The sequence below is a fragment of the Cupressus sempervirens genome, chromosome 3 (assembly GCF_028749045.1).
Source record: "Cupressus sempervirens isolate cs-2001-9-10 chromosome 3, ASM2874904v1, whole genome shotgun sequence".
NCBI lineage: Eukaryota > Viridiplantae > Streptophyta > Pinopsida > Cupressales > Cupressaceae > Cupressus > Cupressus sempervirens.
The window spans coordinates 1,012,671,307-1,012,692,428 of record NC_143120.1 but is presented as its reverse complement, the minus strand read 5'-3'; the positions used below and the strand labels follow the sequence as shown (position 1 = coordinate 1,012,692,428).

Here is a 21,122-nt window from a genome sequence, read left to right as displayed (position 1 = left end):
GATCAGACATTGTATAGATCTATGATTGGAAAGTTGCAATATGTAGTGCACACAAGACCAGACATTGCGCTTGCAATAGGAATTGTAGCAAGATTCTCAGCAAAACCAAAAGAAAATCACATGATAGCAATCAAAAGGATCATGAGATATTTAAAAGGAACTGAGATTATGGATTATGGTATAAACTCAGAGGAAATCTAGATTTAAAAGTGTTCACTGATGTAGATTAGGCAGGGAATGTTGATGATAGAAAAAGTACAAGCAGAGGAGCTTTCTTTCTTGGAAAGAGGTTGGTTTCTTGGACAAGTAAAAAACAAAACTATACATCCCAGTCCATAGCAAAGGCTGAATATGTTGCAGTAGCAGTAAACTGCTCAAACATTGTGTGGTTCAAACAATTATTGGAAAGTATGAAGCAAGAAATAAAAGAATCTATTGTTATGTTTTGTGACAACACAAGTGCAATTAACATATCCAAGAATCCAATGATGTATTCAAAAACCAAGCATATTGCTATAAAATATCACTTTGTTAGAGAATTGGTACAAGAAAAGAAAATCAGATTGGAATATGTCCATACAAAGGAAAGAATTGCTAACATATTCACAAAGCCCTTACCTAAGGATACATTCTTGTATCTAAGAGGTAAGTTAGGGGTCATTCCCCTATTTGAAGCTCACTAAAATATAATTTTAGTGATGCATCAATAGGAACAGAATTGAAAATCTATCAATTGATGTAGCAAAGAAATGAAGACATTGCATATGAATCAGTACTTAAGGTACATTGAATTTCATTTAAGTTTGAAGTTATGTTGTCTTTGGCATGTGTTGTCAAAGAGGGAGAGTTTACTGTCATATCATTCTAAAATTTGCAAAAAGAGAGAGTTTATGTAGGAGGGAGAGATTACCATGAAAGAGGGAGATTACTATATTTAAGAAGTTTTGTGGATTGAAATGAAAGAAGGTAAAGCATTTTTTCAATGAAGACTTGTTTTCAAATTTCATTCTACTATAACATGTTGCGTTACCATCAATGCCAAAGATGGAGATTGTTGGATACAATTGTTCAATTATGTGTTGTCTTTGATGTTAAACAAATGTCATATCAGTTATTAGATAGAGTCTACTAAGCTCAATTGGTCAACAAGGCAAAAGAAAAAGTCTACCAAACTCAAAAGGTTAGCAAAAAAGGTTTACAGTGTCTACCAAGCATTCTGAAACTTTACCTTGTGCAGACAGTTGTTACCAAGCACACTCGGTCATCAAAGGAAAATAGTGCAGAAAATAGTTCTTACCGAGCTCTCATGTTCAGCAAAGGAAATTCAATTCTTACCAAGTTCACTCAGTAGCCAAAGGATTTTGCAGATTTTGTAGTGTTAACCAAATTGAGTTGGTTAACTTAGGAAATTATTTCTAGAGCAATGCTTACCAAGCAGGGTCAGCCAATGGAGGAATTCATTATTCTGTGAAATAAAGTATATTGGTTTAATATAATATTTAAGGCCGACTGATGTATGGTTTATTGGTAAATGTAACTTGTGAATGAGCCGACTTGATATTCTGAATGGTATATATAAGAGGTCAAGTTGCGAATTCTAAGTGTGTGATGATTTTGATGTGAAAAAATTGTGAAGAATGACTAATTATTATGAAAGCGAATTTTGAAGGATGATCAGAGATCATTTCAACAAAGCTATATTTGATCAAGGAGGATCTATTGGTGGAGAATAGAGATTTTTAATAAGAAAATTTAGTTGCATCATATTTAGGTCAATTCATTGTTACTTTCTAACCATTGTAGCAATGATTTCAAAATCTCTTAACAGAGTTGGTTTAACAGCCATTTTTGTAAATCCTCTAATAAGGTGATAGTTTAGTTGAATTGTTCTAAAGACCTCTAGCAAGGCCACTCCTAAAAAGGTGATTAAATCCTCTAACAGGGTCACACCTAATAGTGTGTATTGTAACCTTTAATAGGGTTGGCTCCTAATAGGGCTCACTTCAGAAGAGTGAAAATTGGTAGCTAGTTAATTGGTGGTTTTTCCCATATTGGGTTTCCACATTAAATCTGGTGTCTCGCGTGTTCATTTTATTGACTTTTGCATGCATGTTAATAATTATGAATGCTAAATGATCAGTAACAAGTTAATCTGCCAAGTTATAGCATTTTTACAGTGTTTACTGAGTATCAGTAGTAACTAGTTATTTAAGACATCTAAAGGACTAGGAGATTTTTTTTTGTGGTAACTGATTCCCCCCTCCCCTTCTTAGTTACTCCATCTATAATTCCAACACCAAGACCCTAATCACTTTCAAAATTAATAATGTGAAGATTAGGTCAAAACTAAGTAAGCCTTGTCCTAAAAAAAGTTTATCCAAATCGGCTTTGTTCTAGAGCATTGTATTTGACTAGGCCTTAGGCCCAATGTGGGATTTTTTATTTTTTGATATTTACGTGTGGTTAGCCCAACAATATTAAATCCTAAAATGAATATAAAAGGGCATTGAGGCCTCTCCTTTTGGATAATGATTATTACAATAAAGATTATGTGCTAGCACCAATTCAATATCTCCAACTCTCCACTTCTTCAAGATCCATTCAAAAAAGGAAATCTTCTCTCACTAATGAAAATTACACCCACATGATGGCCAAGTAGATGAATTCTCAAGAAGGCAAGATGTTCCATTCCCCTTCTTTTTTCAAACATTTCAAGAATACTTCCATTCAAGATCTAGGGTTGGTAAGTTGTAATGTCCCCATCTTTTTAGCATCTCGATGGAGTTCTTAGCCTTGACATTCTCTGAAGGCTAAGTGGAGAAATAAGGAGGAATTGATTAAAATAATTTCTTATAAAGTCATTAAATAAATTAAATTAAAAAGTTGACTTTATATTTAATTAATCTAATTAATTGAGAATGCATTAATTATTGGAAGGGGGAAATTTCTAGTAATTTAATTTTCTAGAAGCACAATTAATTATTGTATTGCAAGAGAGAAGCTTCTAGCTAGTGCATCAATTATTGGAAGGGGGGAACTTCTAGTAATTTAATTTCCTAAAAGTACATTAATTATTGGAAAGGGAGAAACTTTTAGAGAATGCAATTATTAAATATTTTATTTCCTTCTAGAAGGGTAAAGGAAAAGTATAAATAGAGGTGAAAACTTCATTGTTTATCATCTGATTATTGTGAATTGCATTTGATATTAAGTTGGGAGAAGAAACTAAGGTTTTCAATTTTAGTCAGCCATTGGAGAATGTCAACTCTTTAGTGTTGCAACCATTTGAGGTGGTGAAATATCCATTGAATTTGGTATTCAGGAGAGCTTCAATTCAGGAGTTCTATTTGTGCTTAAATTGGAGAATAGATTTTGGTTGCTACAGTATGCATACAGGATGTCATGTTGCAATATCTATGTTTGATTCATTTCCATTCTTGGGCATCACTATTATCAAGTTCCTCTTATAACTATTAGTATTTATCATTGTACTTCATAAGCATATGATTTTGCTATTATAATTAAGAATCAAATTTTGGCATTACTGTAGTCATTATTGTATGTCAATTGTTTTGCATTTCATATCTAGTTTCCATGTATTTGTGTTGAAAATACCAAAAGAATTTTACTTGCATATTAGTTTCTTGTAAGAGGATATTACATTGGTGTCAGAGCTTGCTTGAAAAGTGTTTGACAGAATGTCGAACAACTGAACTAGAGAAGATTTTGGTGTTTGAAGAAGTTATAACCTATTGGGGTTATTACATTGGTATCAGAGCTTTCTTGCAAAGTGTTTGACAAAATGTCGAACAATTGAACTAGAGAAGATTTTGGTGTTTGAAGAAGTTATAACCTATTAGGGTTACTACATTGGTATTAGAGCTAAATCCTGCCATCCTAAGGGTTTAGCAATCACATGCAGCCACCTAGGGTTGGCTCTCACAAATTTTTCACTTGCAGACAAGGTTTATTTGACAGGGAACAAGATTTTTACAAGTAGCTAGACACCATGGGTGACAGGTAAGAGCATAGCCCACCAAGAGATAATAGGAATAAGGATTAGGAAATAAGAGAATTTTTCAGAGTAGTGGTTATAAGAAAAGAGCGAACAACATAGGCTTTGTAGGCACTCACCACCATGGTTGAGTGCATGAACCCATAGGATAGATGCAATCAGGAACAATGGGATAACAGGAGTGTAGTGGGATCACCTAGAGCTCATAGAACTCTTTCTAGAAAAACAAACAAGACCATGCGTCCTACCTTTGTTAGAGAGGAACCAGTATAGGAAGCTATGAAAAAGGAAAGAAGTATGGAATATGCAATCCCAACAAACAAATTTTAATCCAAAGGAGTATCTTCTAGTAAGGATAACAAACCAGAGAGAACTAATTTTTAAAATGATTCTAAAGATAAAACTCCAACACCTCTTGACAGGGAAATATTAAATGATTTGAGGAAGAAAAAATTATGTTTCTACTATAAGGGACCCTATGATGCAAACCATGACTGCCCTCTTAGACCAAAGGGAAAAGCTAAAAGAGTTATGTGAGCATACTATGAGGAATCAGAATTAGATAATTCAGACCAGCAATCTGATATAGAGGAAATAGATGGTGGAAAAAAAGAAGGCAAGGCTGAAAACTTGTCTAAAATGGAGTTCAAGGATGGGGAAGGAGATGGGCAACTTAGGGAAGCTCGTCTCACTAGTATTAAGCAAGAAGGATCATTTTGAATGAGAGGAGTACTTGTTGGACAACGAGTTATAAATTTGGTTGATACTAGTGCCACTCATAATTTCATTGATGCTAGGTTGGTGGGAAGGCATGGCATACAAACAGAGGAGTTTGGGAGAATTAGAGTGAGGGTAGTTGATGACTATGTCCTCAATTGTGATCATAAGATCATTGGACTCCCATTGGAAGTTAATAATTATACCTTTAAGGAAAATTTCTATGTTGTACCTATGGGAGATACAGATATAGTCATTGGAATGAGTTAATTGCACAATATTGGTGAGTTCACTCTTAATCTCAAGGAGATGGAGATGAGGTTTAAAGTAAATGGGAAGACACAAATTCTTTAGGCAATCATGAATAGTGATTTTAGAATGGTCTCTTTTTAGAAGATGGCTAGATTGATTCAACATGGTCAAATGGAGTGGGTAGTAGAGTGCATGTTAATACCATCATAGGAGGGGCAGCAGAAGATTGAATATCCTCCTGATATTTAGAAGCTTAGATTTAAACACTCTAAGGTGTTCAGTGACATTCCACCAGATAGACCACCAGACAAGGGTATTGAGCACATCATTGAGTTAGAGGAGGGGGCCAAGCCTACCATGATTACACCTTATAGGAATCCAAAGAGGTTGAAGAATGAAATTGAAAAAACCATAAAGGAGTTACTTGCTATGGACCACATTAGTCTAGGTAAGTCTCCTTTTGCTTCTTTAGTGGTGTTGGTGAAAAAGAAGGATGTGCATTGATTACAGGGTGCTCAATAGGAACACAATTAAAAACAAGTACCCCATTCTTAGGATCGATGAGTTGATAGATGAGCTTCATGGAGCTTGCTTATTCTCAAAAATAGATTTGAGATTAGGTTATCACCAAATCAGAGTTAGAGAGCAGGACATTGATAAGACAACCTTTAGATGTCATTGTGGCCATTTTGATTTTGTAGTTATGCCATTTGGGCTAACTAATGCACCTACTACTTTTCAAGCAATAATGAATAGGGTTTTCCATCCTTAGTTGAGGAAATCTATACTTTTCTTCTTCGATGATATCTTGGTGTATAGTAGATCTTGGGAGGAGCACTTGGTTCACCTTGACATGGTGTTGGATATATTGGGCAAAGAGTCCTTGTATGCAAAGAAGTCAAAATGCGATTTGGGTATGACAAAGTTGTTGTATTTGGGTCACATCATCAGTGCACAAGGTGTACGCCTGGATCCTGAAAAGATTCATATCATTATGGAGTGGCCTTCACTAGTGAACCTTACACAGTTGAGGGGTTGTCTTGGATTATGTGGTTTCTACAAGAGGTTTGTGGTGTTAGGAATAAACCACAGATAGAAATAATAATTACATCCAAATATAAACAATATCAGAAAATAATAGATCACATAGAAAAGAACACATGACACCAAGATTTAACATGGGTTACCCAATCCCTAGGCTACATCCACCAAACAACAAGTTTGATATTATTATGATCCAGTGATTACAACCTAATTACAATCCATAATCCCTTACAGTTTAATACCACCGCAAGAACCAATTTTCGCATCACAACTATGAAACAATAGCTAACCCTAAGATCTTTTATACAAGTATTTTTACCACTTTAGGGTTATAATTAATAATTACATGTCAGCCCAAAATCTTGATAAAATAGGGCCCAAAAAAAAAATTTAGGCCGATGCCTCAAGCCCTAAAGAATTTATGAAGTATGTACAATACTTTTCTAATCAGTCACCACAATCTAACATGTGGATGGATATTCTAGGCATGCATCACCCTTGATAGATTTGATGAGAAAAGGAACTTTCTTGTGAACTCTTGAGGCACAAGAGTGTTTTGAGAAATTTAAGGAGTTGATGACTTCTTGTCCAATGTTAGTGTTACCAAATTTCAGCAAACCTTTTGAACTACACTATGATGCTTCTGGAGTGGGCATTAGAGCGGTGCTTATGCAAGAAAAGCACCCTATTACCTATGAGAGCAGGAAATTAAGAGGGCCAGAGTAGAGCTTCAACATATATTATAAGGACATGTTAGCCATTATGCTTGCTTTGGCTAAATTAAGGCAATATTTGGTAGGTAGCAAATTTTGCATCAAAACTGACCATAGTAGCCTGAAACACTTTTGGGGTAGTGAGATCTCAATGATAGGTAGCAAAAGTGGGTGAGCAAGTTACAATCCTATGAATTTGATATTACATATTTTAAAGGGACATAGAATGTAGTTGTTGATGTTTTGTCACGTAGGTCTCATTTGAGCTTATTGACAGATATATTAGAGGATTGGAGACACTTGATCATTGTAGAGTATGTAAAGGATGCGTAGACCACTAGATTCATCGATGGAACTATTCAGGACAATAGATACATCCTTATGAATGAGCTCATCATTTTAAAAGGGAAAATATTTTTGGTTTCAGGCTCAATAGTGAGAAGGATGGTTCTAAGATATTTTCATGATTCACCTATGGCAAGACATCCTAATTTCTACAAGATATACTAGCATATTAGAGAGCACTTCACATAGAAAGGGCTCAAAGCATAAGTACTTCAGTATATCAAGGAGTGTCCCACTTGCTAGTAGAATAAGCAGGAACACTCCTATCCAGGTGGTTTACTTCGGCCACTTCCGATTCCTGATAGGAAGTGGGAGTGTTTATCTATGGACTTCATCGCACGACTACCTAGAGCCCAAGGTAGGGACTGCATATATGTGGTTGTGGAATGCCTTACAAATTTTTCACACTTCTTTTCAATCACTGCTACATACACTGTTACACAGGTGGCAGAGTTGTTCTTCAAGGAGATATTCAGACTACATGGCTTACCTTAGAGCATTGTAAGTGATAGTGATAGTAGGTTTATGAGTCATTTTTGGTAGAAGCTATTCAGTTTGTGTGTGATAAAGCTCACTCCAAGTACTAGCTACCACCCTCAGACAGATGGTTAGATAGAGATAGTGAATAAATGGGTGGAGGGTTATCTCAAAAATTATATAGCAGGGCAACAGAAGGCATGGGTAAAGTGGATTTATCTTTGTGAGTATTGCTACAATACCACTTATCACATGTCTAATTAGATGTCACCCTGTATGGGTATGAGGCACCCAATTTTATGGATCTACTTTTGAGTGATAGTGGAGTGCCCAATGTAGGTGATTTGTTATAAGAGAGTAAAGACATTGTTAAGACTCTCATGGATAATATAACCAAGGCACAGAATCCACAGAAGTAGTATGCAAACTAGAAGAAGATAGAGTGGACTTTCAAGGTTGGAGGTATGGTGTATCTTATGTTGCAGCCTTACTGTCAATCCACTCTCAAGAAGAATGGTGTCGAGAAACTTAAGCCACAATAGTATGGTCCATTCAGGATTATTAGAAAAGTGGGGGAGGTGGCTTATGAGTTAGATTTTCCAACACAGAGCAAGGTGCACAATGTTTTTCATGTGTCACACCTCAAGAAGGCGCTAGGACATCATATTTTCCTTCTACAGTGCTCCCACCCTTGGATGATGAGGGAAAATTGATATTGGTGCCAGAGGCTATCATTGATTTCAAGGAAAGGAACTTGAGGTGGCACACTATAGGGCATATTTGGTGAAATGGAAGGACCTTCCAATAGAGGATGCGACATGGAGAATGAGGAGATTTTGCAGCATCCGAACTTGAATTTTTTTGAGGACAAGAAATTTCAAGGAGGGTAGACTATAATGTCCCCATCTTTTTAGCATCTCAGTGGAACTCTTAGCCTTGACATTCTTTGAAGGCTAAGTGGAGAAATAAGGAGAAATTGATTAAATTAATTTCTTGTGAAGTAATTAAATAAATTAAAATAAAAAGGTGACTTTATATTTAATTAATTTAATTAATTGAGAGTGCATTAATTATTGGAAGGGGGAAACTTCTAATAATTTAATTTTTTAGAAGCACAAAATTAATTATTGTATTACAAGAGAGAAGCTTCTAGCTGGTGCATTAATTATTGGAAGGGGGAAACTTCTAGTAATTTAATTTCCTAAAAGCACATTAATTATTGGAAAGGGAGAAACTTCTAGAGAATGCAATTATTAAATATTGTATTTCCTTCTAGAAGGGTGAAGGAAAAGTATAAATAAGGTGAGAGCTTCATTGTTTATCATTCGATTATTGTGAATTGCATTTGATATTAAGTTGGGAGAAGAAACTAAGGTTTCTAATTTAAGTCAACCATTGGAGAATGTCAACTCTTCAGTGTTGCAACCATTTTAGGTGGTGAAATATCCATTGAATTTGGTATTCAAGAGAGCTTCAATTTAGGAGTTCTATTTGCACTTAAATTGGAGAATAGATTTTGGTTGCTACAGTACACATACACAACGTCATGCTACAGTATCTAGATTTGATTCATTTCCATTCTTGGGCATCACTATTATTAGGTTCCTCTTGTAACTATTAGTAGTTATCATTGTACTTCATAAGCATATGATTTTTTTATGATAATTCAGAATCAAATTTTGGCATTACTGTAATCATTATTGTATGTCAATTATTTTGCATTTCATTTCTAGTTTCCATGTATTTGCATTAAAAATACCAAAAGAATTTCACTTGCATATTAGTTCCTTGTAAGAGGATATTACATTGGTATCAGAGCTTGCTTGAAAAGTGTTTGATAGAATGTCAAAAAATTGAATTAGAGAAGATTTTGGTGTTTGATGAAGTTATAACCTGTTGGGGTAATTACATAAGTGCATATCTATGCATTTATATGCCTAATCTACAAAGGCATCATTGATTGTACAACAAAATCCAAACATATATTTCAAGCATCTTAATAAAGTTGACTGACGTCTACATCTATCCATGAGGGTTTTTGTGCAAGGTAAATATGAGATTTATCTTCTTTACTCAAATTTTCTTATGCAATTTCAATTTAATTTCAAGGTTGATTTAATATAGGGGCTTGACCAAGGAAACCCACTTCCCATGACCTTTTTTCCTTCTTGTGTGCAGAAATAGGTTTTCGAAGTTTCAAATCCATATTTTGGGAGTTACATAGCTGATGACATATCCTTCATAAATCCATCATATTCAGAGTCACAAGGCCAAGGTTGAATTTTCTAGACAATGTCAACTTTAGTCTACATAGTCCTTTGGATATAGAATTTCCAGAGTCAAAAGTTTCGAGTGTCAAAGTGCTAGATCTAGAACCATTTTTTTATTCTAACAACTTTGTGATAGTTAAAACTATATCTAAAATTTACCTTTCCTCTCCTAGCTTCAAGGAGAGTATGTTCTTTTCATTTTCCTCCAGCATTTAATTTTATGCATCAAATCTAATATCATCTCTTGTTAGTTTTAATTTCCTAGTCATAGCATCAATTTCCCTTCATATATTTTCATATCATATACATCTTGACATTAAGGAACCCATCCCCAAATCACTTTCCATCCTCAAATCTAGATCTTTCATTATCACCCCTTCAACCTTTTGGGTTATGCTAATCTGATTTAGTTTTGAGGATGAGCCTTTTGGGGTGTGCTCGTAATATATCATAACACCTACACCATTTGATTTGGTGAGTGATCTTCCTTTACAATGTTGTAATCTTGTGGAGTGAGTTTGGCCTTTCTTTTAAAGGGCTTCCAGAGTTTGTACTTTATATTATGTATTTCTATCTTGCATTTGTTCTTTTGTTGATGACCTGAATTTTCACCTATAGGCCTTTCTTATGTAAGGATCACCCCCCTTGCTAAGTTTCTTTGTTAAAAAAAAAAACTAAAATATTAGATTTTAAAAAATTTAAACTTAATGTACATTAACAAGTATAAAATTAAGAAATCCATTTTTTACAGTTAATAATAGTTTGCAATATCTTTAAAAAACTTTTGTGATGGCTCTCTCTCTCTCTCCCTTCATTCAAACATTACTTCTCTTTCTCATTCCCATGAATCAAACATGTCTTTTCTCTCTCATTTTGGTCTCTTCCTGTCATTTTTTATGGCTTTGATTATGGGTGGTCAATTAGGGTGTGGTCTTCTACAAGATTTTTTGGTTGTTGCAAGCGATGGAGGTGTCCAATCATTGGTTCCCAATGGAGTAGTTTTCCAGTTTGGACTTGTGGCTTATGCTTCATGGGTTCCCTCTCTTGTGTGTGTTGGTCTATCCTCCTTCCCTACTAGTTCTGGTAGGGATGGTTAAGATGTTTCATTTGTTCTCTTAGGTTGGGTTGGTATTACCTCTCCTATGGTATTTCTTATGAAGATGGTTTGGTTCAAGGTATTCATCATGTGTCCTAAAGTAAACATGTTGGGAAGTCCATGAGGTCATTTGATTCTATTCCAATTTCTAAAGGGATCTCTATTGACTAGGAGGACAAGGAGATAGATCACAATTTCTTTTTTTTAGTCACATTTTGTTATTTGTTGGTTTAGATAATTCTAGCCTAGCCTCCCTCAACTACATAATTAGATTGCTCAACATTGGGAGCCTCTTTTCTCTAGTACAATACACATCTTCCCTATGGCTAAATGTTTTTTATATAAACATTTTACATTATTGATGTGAAATAAATAAATAAAGATTTTGTTTCATAATTTACTTAGTTGGGACAATAATTATATGTTAATGATTAAGTTGTGGCATTTAGATTTTAACCCATTTTGTGAAAAGCTTAATATGATTCCTATCTAGGTTGTCTTCCCTATCTTTCCGTCCAACTTTGGGTGGACTCCTTTCTTGAGACAGTAGGGGATGCTTCGGAAGACTTTCTTATGATTGATAATAAATCTTTTGAGGTCTATCATTCCACATTTACTTGTATCTAGGTTGATTTGAATGTTTCTTAGGGTTTTCCTCTAGAAATATGTATCAAGGCTTTGAAGGGAAGTTGTGTTTAAACTTTTAATTATGAAGGGATTCCTTTTAGGTGTGGAATATTATTTAAACAAGTTTTCTAATTGTTCAATGTGGTCTTGAGAAAAAGAAATTGCTTTCTTCTTGTTGGGATTGTGCTTATGTCTAGCATTATATGATAATTTGAAGAAATTTGACTCTCAGAGAAGCTTTTCGCATGTAGTGCCCTTGAATTCTCAAGATTATTTGGTCTCTTTTCAATCTATCTATGTGGTCTTGAGAAAAAGAAATTGCCTTCTTCTTGTTGGGATTGTGCTTATGTCTAGCATTATATGATAATTTGAAGAAATTTGACTCTCAGAGAAGCTTTTCACATGTAGTGCCCTTGAATTCTCAAGATCCTTTGGTCTCTTTTCAATCTATCTATAGAAGGGTTTTGAGGAATAACCCTATTACTTTTCCTATGGTTTCCCTAGCTGATTGTGCGAATATGTCTCTAGTTGTTGATGGTATTAGGGGTAGTTATATCGTTTTCTATGTTATTCACTAGGGTTGTTGTTGAAACAAAAGATTGACCTAACAATGCTTGATACAACCACTAGACTTATAGAAGATACAAGATGTTGTTAAACCATTTTGTGAAATTACTGAGGTATGTTGGTCTGGTGCTAAAAATTCCCCTCTCGGCATTACTCATCATTACATACAAGGATTGGAACATGTGACCAATCTCTAATACCACTTCTTAATCACTAGGGTTGTCCTTGCACCAAAAGATCAACTTGTCAATGCCTAATGCAATCACTATACTTATAGAAGATACAAGAGGTTGTTAAACCATGTCATGAAACAAGTGATGGTGTTGTCCCTCTACCAACATTCTCTTCAGTTGTTTTTGGACCTATCACCACTACTACTTTTGGGCTCCAATTGTGATGGTAGGTCATCACAATTGAGATAACCACCTATCACTTAAGTGCCAGTAACAAGAATTGAACCCCATCAGATGGCCGTTGGATTTTGTTTGTCTCAATTTGCAATGGTATGGTCTTTCATCACAATTGAGATGGAAAAAGCCGTTGCATTTTGGGAAAAAGAAAGGTGAAGAATTCCTCTTCATGCCATCTCATGTTCGACGGTATACCATCACAACTACAATGCCCTACAATTTTAGTCAGTCATCGAAGTTCCAATAGTATTGTTTCACACCTAATGATAATCCATTCAAAGAGATGTCACAATGGCAATGACATGTGATAGCAACATTGTTCGAGTGACGATCATCCATCGATGGTCTCCATTTTAGTGGTGATGACTTGCGAGGGTAATGTTTTCAAAGCCACGCTTTCTTGTCAAACAAGGCATCACAATTGCAATGGATTGTTGCATTATCAAAAAAAAAAATTTGCAAAGCTCTGCATAGATTACGTAATCATGCTCTGCATGGATAGCTACCATACCAACTTTTGCACAAATGTTATGAAGATCAGCTCCATTGAAGCATGCCATATAGTTAGTTGTCATGCAATCATAGTTTAATATTGAGCTTCACTTGGTTTCGAGAATATTTTAATATTCTCTACCAATCAAGGCCAACCACATGAAGGTGGAAACTCATTTGGCCCCACACTCCCCCCCTGAAATCTGAATTCCTCATTAACATCTAAAATCTTTAAGAAATGATTAATCTTTAAAGTACAAAAAAAAGGCTCCATACTTGTAAAAGCGACATCATTTTTTAATCTTCTGGTGCATGTCATTTTTCTATCACATTCAAAATAAGATTCTACCACTCTGAATCGAGAATTCATGTACAGTTGTGTTCTGTATGCATGGACAATAGAAGGAGCTGTAAAAATATAACACGTTTACATTTATTTAATAGGTCTATGTAAACCTTTAACAAAAATGAAAACTTGTTGGGATTTTCTAGCTCCACCTGATGTTCTATGCATATGAATTGAGATTGCATATTGAACGATGGCATTCTTCTACATTTCCTAAAACCAATAGATTCAGACAATTAGTTGTCATACAATCATAGGTTAATATTTAGCTTCACTTGGTTTCGAGAGTAGTTTAATATCCTCTTCTAAGAAGGACCAACCATGTGAAGGTGGAAGCTCATTTGGCCCCACCCCAACACCCCCACCTACCCCCCAACATCTAAATTCCCTATTAACATCTAAAACATTTAAGAAAGGATCAATCTTTAAAGTACAAAAAAAGGTTCAAGACCTACAAAAGTGGCATCATTTTTCCATCTTCTAGTGCATGTCATTTTTCCATTGCATCCAAAATAAGATCCTGCCACTTTGAATTCAGAATGCATGTGCAACAATGTTCAAATGCATGGACAGCAAGCGGAGCTAATAAAACACAACAACTTTACATTTATATAATAGGTCTATTAAGTTTTTAAAATTATAGACCATCATAAACAATGTTCATGATGGTCTATAACTTAAAATACCTAATTAAAGACCTCTAACAAAAATGCAAACCTGTTGTGTTTTTCAACTCTACCTAATATAGTATACATATGAATTGGCATTGCATGTTGAACTATGGCATCCTTCTACATTCCCTGAAACCAAGAGATTCACACAATTAGTTGTCATACAATCATAGGTTATTATTGAGCTTCAGTTAGTTTCCTGAATAGTTTAATATTCTCTACTAATTAGGGTGAACCATGTGAAGGTGGAAGCTCATTTGCACTCCCCCCCCCCCCCCCCCCAACATCTAAACCTTATAAAAAGGATCAATCTTTAAAGTACCTGGAATGTCCTCATCATCTGTAGCTACTCTCAAGGGAAGTCCATTTTCATTGCTCGTGAGCAATTCATCACACAAGTACATCCAGGAATGTCCTCATCGCCACCTACATAAAATGAATCCAATATCACAAAATGCTTCCTAAGAAATAATAGTTCAAGTGAAATAAACACATGAAAAATGAGAAAGAAAAAGAGGAATCTACTTACCAATAGGCATTTCCATTGCATCTATGGCCATGCTACATGTTGAGTGATTTTTTTTTGTTTTTTTGCTGTGCCAAAATCTCTCTATTTATATACAAACATACATATAAACATATATATACATATACATATATATATACATACATACACACATACATATACAAAGATCACAAGGGCATGACAACGAGATGAAAAGATCACAAGGGTACAGCAATGAAATCTTAGATCTCCATTGATCTCCACAATCCACAAGATCTCACTATATACATACATACATACATACATATATACATACATATATATGCATACATATATATATGGATATACATACATGCATATATACATGCATGCATATACATACATACATATATATACACATACATACATACATACATCTACATATGCAATTTTATCACCTTGGAAAACTTTATTTGATCCTGCTAGCTAGGAACAACTGATTTTTTGTTTTATTGTACCTAATCTGATGACACTTCTACAAGAATTTATAATCAACTTAGCTACTCAACAACTAGACAAAGTTAACAGTAGTAGTAGATACTTAGGATCCTCCTAGGGAGAGCATGCCAATACATGCATGGTTACATCATTGGCTACCATTGTTGGGCCAGCATATGGATCTTTCATATCCAACCATTCATTATAAATTGGGTAATGTGCTTCATGGCTAGCATGCAAGTGATACATACAAGTTTTGCATGCAAGTAAAAAATCATATAATCCTTCATCACACAAGGTCTTTCACTTGGTGTGCTCATTCATTAAGTTAAACACCCAAGTGTGGTGTCATTTACATACATACATACATAAATATACATAAATAATAGTTGCAATGTTGGAGGCAGAATTTTTTTGAAAGTGGCAATAGGTTTTGTATCATTGGCTTTGTTCAAGTCCTGATTTCAATGAAGTAACAAAGTGGTTTTTAGGGTGGAAAGTACTATTTTTCCCTTAGCTTCTTGCTAATGAGGAGATAAGAAGTAAGCTAAATCTAGTCCTTGAAAGGATAAATCAAGTTGTAGGGAGTACAACTGTGAAACAACCTGGGGCTAGAGAGAAAGTAAGCTATCTTAGGATGACAAAGTGGCACTAATTTGAGGCACTTCAACAACAATAAAAAGTAGTAGCATATGCTCAATAGCAAGCCTCAACTTCCATGGGTGCACCTTAGTTGAGTTTGAAGGAAGTGATTGTAATATATGCACAAGAACATGACATCCAATTTTTCCCTAAAGTGGGATGCACACATGATGCTCTTCAGGTTTATGGCTTTGGAACTCTTCGTATCTATATAGATTTTGTAAATCAACAAGTTCTTGAATAATCTAGAGATAGATGGGTGATTGCATCATTGGAGTAGCTAGTTGAGATGTCGTGTAATTGAACTAGAGGAAATCATTGATAAACCAAACATATAATGAAGAGGAAACTTGAAAACCTAAATGCTGAAATGTTGAAATGAAAGCTATCAAAGATCAAACACTAATGCTAGAGTTACAACACAATGTGAAGTTGATTTTAGATATATATATAAAATAAATAAATAAATAAAAACATGACATAAATCATTCCCAATTTTATATTCACAACTCAAATGCTCTCCCATGGCTTGAGCTAAAACCTACATTACTGCATCCAAAATTAGGGAATAAAATAAGATTATGTCCCCAATGGAGAATTGAAATACATTTTTTTTAGATTCCAATTAGTACTATGTCAATAAATTCAAGAAATTCTACTACCATGCAAATTAACGTACGTTGGTTCCAAAGCTTGGGCCCCAACAATAGTCAAAAGGTAAATTATTGTCAAAGAATGTGCTAAAAACAAGCAAGAGTACATATTTAGAATGAACATAGACATTGGCAATAATGAAGAAACATATAATCCTCTTATACATAATTAGAATTATATCAAAGATGAACTCAATAAATTTAGCAAAATAGGAGGTGCTCAGCCAGATATTCTAGCCATCTTGGGTGATTTGGCGAGAGGCTTCTGCAAGGGAATGAAGCTCCTAAGTTAACATATAATGTTTTAAAATAGTTAAGTGCTACATAACACATGAAAAATGAAAGAGAGAAAGAGGAATCTACTTACCAATAGGCTTTGCCATTACATTTGTGGCCATGCTACCTGTTGAGTGATTTTTATTGTTTTTTTGTTGTGCCAAGATCTCTTTGTTTATATACATACACACATACATACATACATATACACATATATATGTAGATACATACATAAATACATATACAAAGATCACAAGGGCATAGAATGAGATGCATAGATCACAAGGGTAAGGCAATGAAATGCAGCAATCATAAGGGTACGACAACAAAATCCTAGATCTCCACTGATCTCCACAATCCACAAGATCTCTCTCTATATATATGCATACACACATACATAGATACACAGATATGTGTTTGTGTATATATGTATATATGTATACATACACATATATACATATACATATGTATATATATGTATATACATAGATATACATACATACATACATGTATATACACATATATACATACATACACACATTTGCATATGCAACTTTATCACCCTGGAAAATTGTATTTGATCCTCCTAGTTGGGAACAATTGATTATGGTTATAGCTTGTTTCTTTCTAAAAATATCTACTATGATATGTTTTTATAAAATTTCTTGCAAACTCTACTTATTTTTCCTTGTCTGCATTATTTTTGTGTAGGATCTTAATCTAAGTCACTTAATATGGGTTGAGTGAGTTTTATTGTTTTATTATTTGGATTATGGAATATGTATGCAACTAGATCAATTTTTATGTTGTGTTAATATGTAATAAGCACCTTAAAAAATATCTCTCTATATATGTTAACTGAAAAGTTTCTTACCAGATTTCATATTCGAGGCTGATTGATGTAAAACTTTTATTGCAGGTATGAACACTGATTTGTGATGGTGAATGGGCATGTCTCTGAATGGAGACATGAACATTCACAATCACACTCGTTCGGTAATGGTTTATCAAACCCAATTTGTATAGACTTAACACAAGTCTTACTCATGTATTACCGATCATTATGAACTATAGCCTAATATAATATAGATTGATGGTGATCTAAACTCAAAGGAATTAGAATAATTTTTTATCATGCCTTAAATGAGATCTCAGACTATATATATATATATATATATATATGTATGTATGTATGTATGTATGTATGTATGTATGTATGTATGTATGTATGTATGTATGTGCATCATATTGGTATACATTTGTGTGTGTGTGTGTGTGTGTGTATGTATATATGTTGATCATAGTTATTGTTAGACAAAGCTACATGTTTTAACATGAAGACTACAAGTTGTGCAATTTTTCATGTATTGCATCTGCATTTGCTTTGTCATTGCTTATAAGAGTGTTTCAAGGTTGAGAACCACTTCAACATCCTTTGCATGGTTTAGAGGTAATTTCATTGTGGCACAGAGACTAACTTTAGTAAAGAGTTGAGTGTAAGGATTTACTACCCTAAACCTATCCTATAAATTCCTGGGAGCCAAGGGACCCTAAACCTATGATATGTTTTCTAGAGACATGGTAGAAGTTACTACTAACTTCAGTACTTCATAACATTCTGGATCATACAATGATGCCCAAATTAACTTCAATATAGTCATGGTTACATCCTTGGCTTCCATTGTTGGGCCAATGTATGGAGCCTTTATAAACAACCATTCATTATAAATTGGGGAATGCACTTCATGCCTGGCATGCAAGTGATTCATCTGCATATGCAATTTTAGCACCTTGGAAAACTGTATTTGATTGTGGTAGTTAGTAACAACTAATTATTCATTTATCAGACCTAATATAATGTCAATTCTATAGAAATTTGCAATCAACCTAGCTAATTAGCAACTAGACCAATTTAACTAGGTTATGGCTTGGGCATGTGCCATTCCCATTTATCATATGGTTGCAATGTTGGAGGCAACATTTTTTCCAAAGTGGTTCTAGGTTTTGTATCATTGGCTTTGTTCAAGTCCTAATTTTAATGAAGTAACAAAGTGGTTTTTAGGGTGGCAAGAACTATATAATGAAGAGGAAACTTGAAAACTTGAATGTTGAAATGTTGAAATGAAAGCTATTAAGGATCAAACACCTATGCCAGAGTTACAACACAATGTGAAGTCGATTTTAGGTATTAAAAACAAATGACATAAATCATTCCCAATTTGTTTTGATTGTGGAGAGTTGTGCATGAAAGAAGGTGAAGAGTTGTGTGTGAAAGAGGGTGGAGAGCTCTAAACATTGGTGGAGATTTTATTGCCACGCCCTTGTGATCACTACATTTCGTTGACATGCCCTTATGATCTATGCATTTTGTTACTATGCCCTTAGTGGAGATCAGTGGAGACCTACAATTTTGTTGTTGTGCCCTTGTGATCATTGCATTTCATTGTTGTGCCCTTGTGATATCTGTGTTTCATTGGCATTCCCTTGTGATCTTCATGCCCTTGCTCTGTGATTCTTTTGTCATGTCGTTCCCTTATGATTTGTATGTCCTTTGCACACTACAACATTTGGAGTCAAATTGTAATAGCAATTTGTGATGGTAGTGTAATTTGTGGTGTATTTGAGCCAAAATGTAGTAGTTCTCTAAAAATTTCTTCAAGGGGAGAAGAGGAACCTATGAAAAAAAAAAAATTTCCTTCTAAACGTGTATCTCTTTATATTTCCCCACATATGTGTGTGTCTATATATGTATGTATGTATGCATGTATGTATACAAAGATCTCTCTATTTATATACATACATGCACAATAGACACACACGTGTGTGTATGTATATATACACATATATACATATACATATGTATATATATATATATATATATATATATGTGTGTGTGTGTATATACATACATACATACATATACAGAGATCACAAGGGTATGACAACAAGATGTAGAGATACATATATACATACATACATTTGCATATGTAGTTTTATCACCTTGGAAAATTGTATTTGATCTTAACTCAATCACCAAGAGACAATATAATTTGTAAGTACAGATTTTTGCATACTTCGTTTGCTATGAATAGTTTCAATTGAATTCATCTGGGGAGAGTGAGTCTACTCATGATGATAATGGCTCCATGTATTGGGTCTTTAGAGGAGAGAGACTTACAGAAGATTAGATGTTGTTTCTAGATATGGGATGATTCATTTGTGATGCTAATATATCCTCCTCCATACTGAATTTCAATATCATCAAATTGCTAGATACAAATCACTGGACTTGGTCTTCTAAAATGGTATGGACTACTTGGAATTGTCAAACTTTCATTGTTGAACTGTACATTCAGATTGATGAACCAACACTCTCAATCACTAGTTTCATGTTAGAATCTTTGGCCTTTGAAATGTGAACTTTGATTTTGATTTGTGGTGCATGGACTATTATGAACCAAAATACACCTAAATGTTTTATATTTGTGTTTTAATGATAAGAAATATGAAGATCTCAAGAAATTTAAAAAGAACTATCAAAGATCTATATTTTTGTTTTAGTGATAACAAATATATAGTCTAATTTTAAGAAAAATAATAGTCTTAAATGTATATGATTAAATAAAATAAACAAGAGTGCTAGTTGTAGCTATATAATTATAGTATTACTAATTATGTTAAACAAAATGTTGAATAAAACAAGTATGAAGTAACATAAATGGATCATTTGCTTGATCCTATTATGACTTAATGTGAATGTGTTCGATCATTACCTAGATGATATTATGCATGAGATCTTTACTCAATCACCAAGAGATAATATAATCTATAAGTACAATTTTTTGCATACTTAGTTTGGTATGAATAATTTTAATTAAATGCAAGGATAATTGCTTGTGTGAATTCAAGACATGACTGATTAATTTAATTTAGCACATGTAATATGCAAGTGTGTATGTGTGCATGTAAAGAAGTTCACATAGTGAACTGATATACAAACATACATGCACATATGCATACAATCATCATAATCAATTATGTTTGAATCTAACCAAAGCTATTATATATGAACAAGAGATACATGTTTAGAAGGAAACAAAAAAGAACATTTGCATAGGCACCTCTTCTCCTCTTGAAGAAAATCATAGAGCAAGGACACGAAGATCACAAGAACATAGCACAACAATGAAATGCAGCAATCATAAAGGAATGGCAACAAAATCTTAGATCTCCACTGATCTCCACTAACATTTAAAGCTCTCCACCCTCATTCAGAGCTCTCCACCCTCTTTTGCACATAACTCTCTACAATCAATCAAAACAAATGGGAAATGATTAATGTCATATTTTATTTTTCTTTCTTTTTTATAATCCATAATCCACAATCCACAAGATCTCTCTATATACAAACGTGCATACATATACATACATATATACATACATACATATACATATATACATACATACATACATACATACATACATATATACATACATACATGAAAACAACAATGCACTTTCTAAGAG

The 21,122-nt window shown here is 34.0% G+C and overlaps 1 protein-coding gene across 1 annotated transcript in view; it reads right to left on the bottom strand.

The window, feature by feature from the left end:
• Positions 1-20,626: 20,626 nt before the first annotated feature.
• LOC149570174 (Acid phosphatase/vanadium-dependent haloperoxidase-related protein) overlaps positions 20,627-21,122 on the bottom strand; it is a 101,418-nt gene continuing 100,922 nt past the window's right edge. Inside the window, exon 5 of the mRNA XM_089822827.1 lies at positions 20,627-20,900. Coding sequence (XP_089678953.1) covers positions 20,847-20,900 — 54 coding nt within the window. The 3' untranslated portion in view covers positions 20,627-20,846. The remainder of the gene's footprint in view (positions 20,901-21,122) is intronic.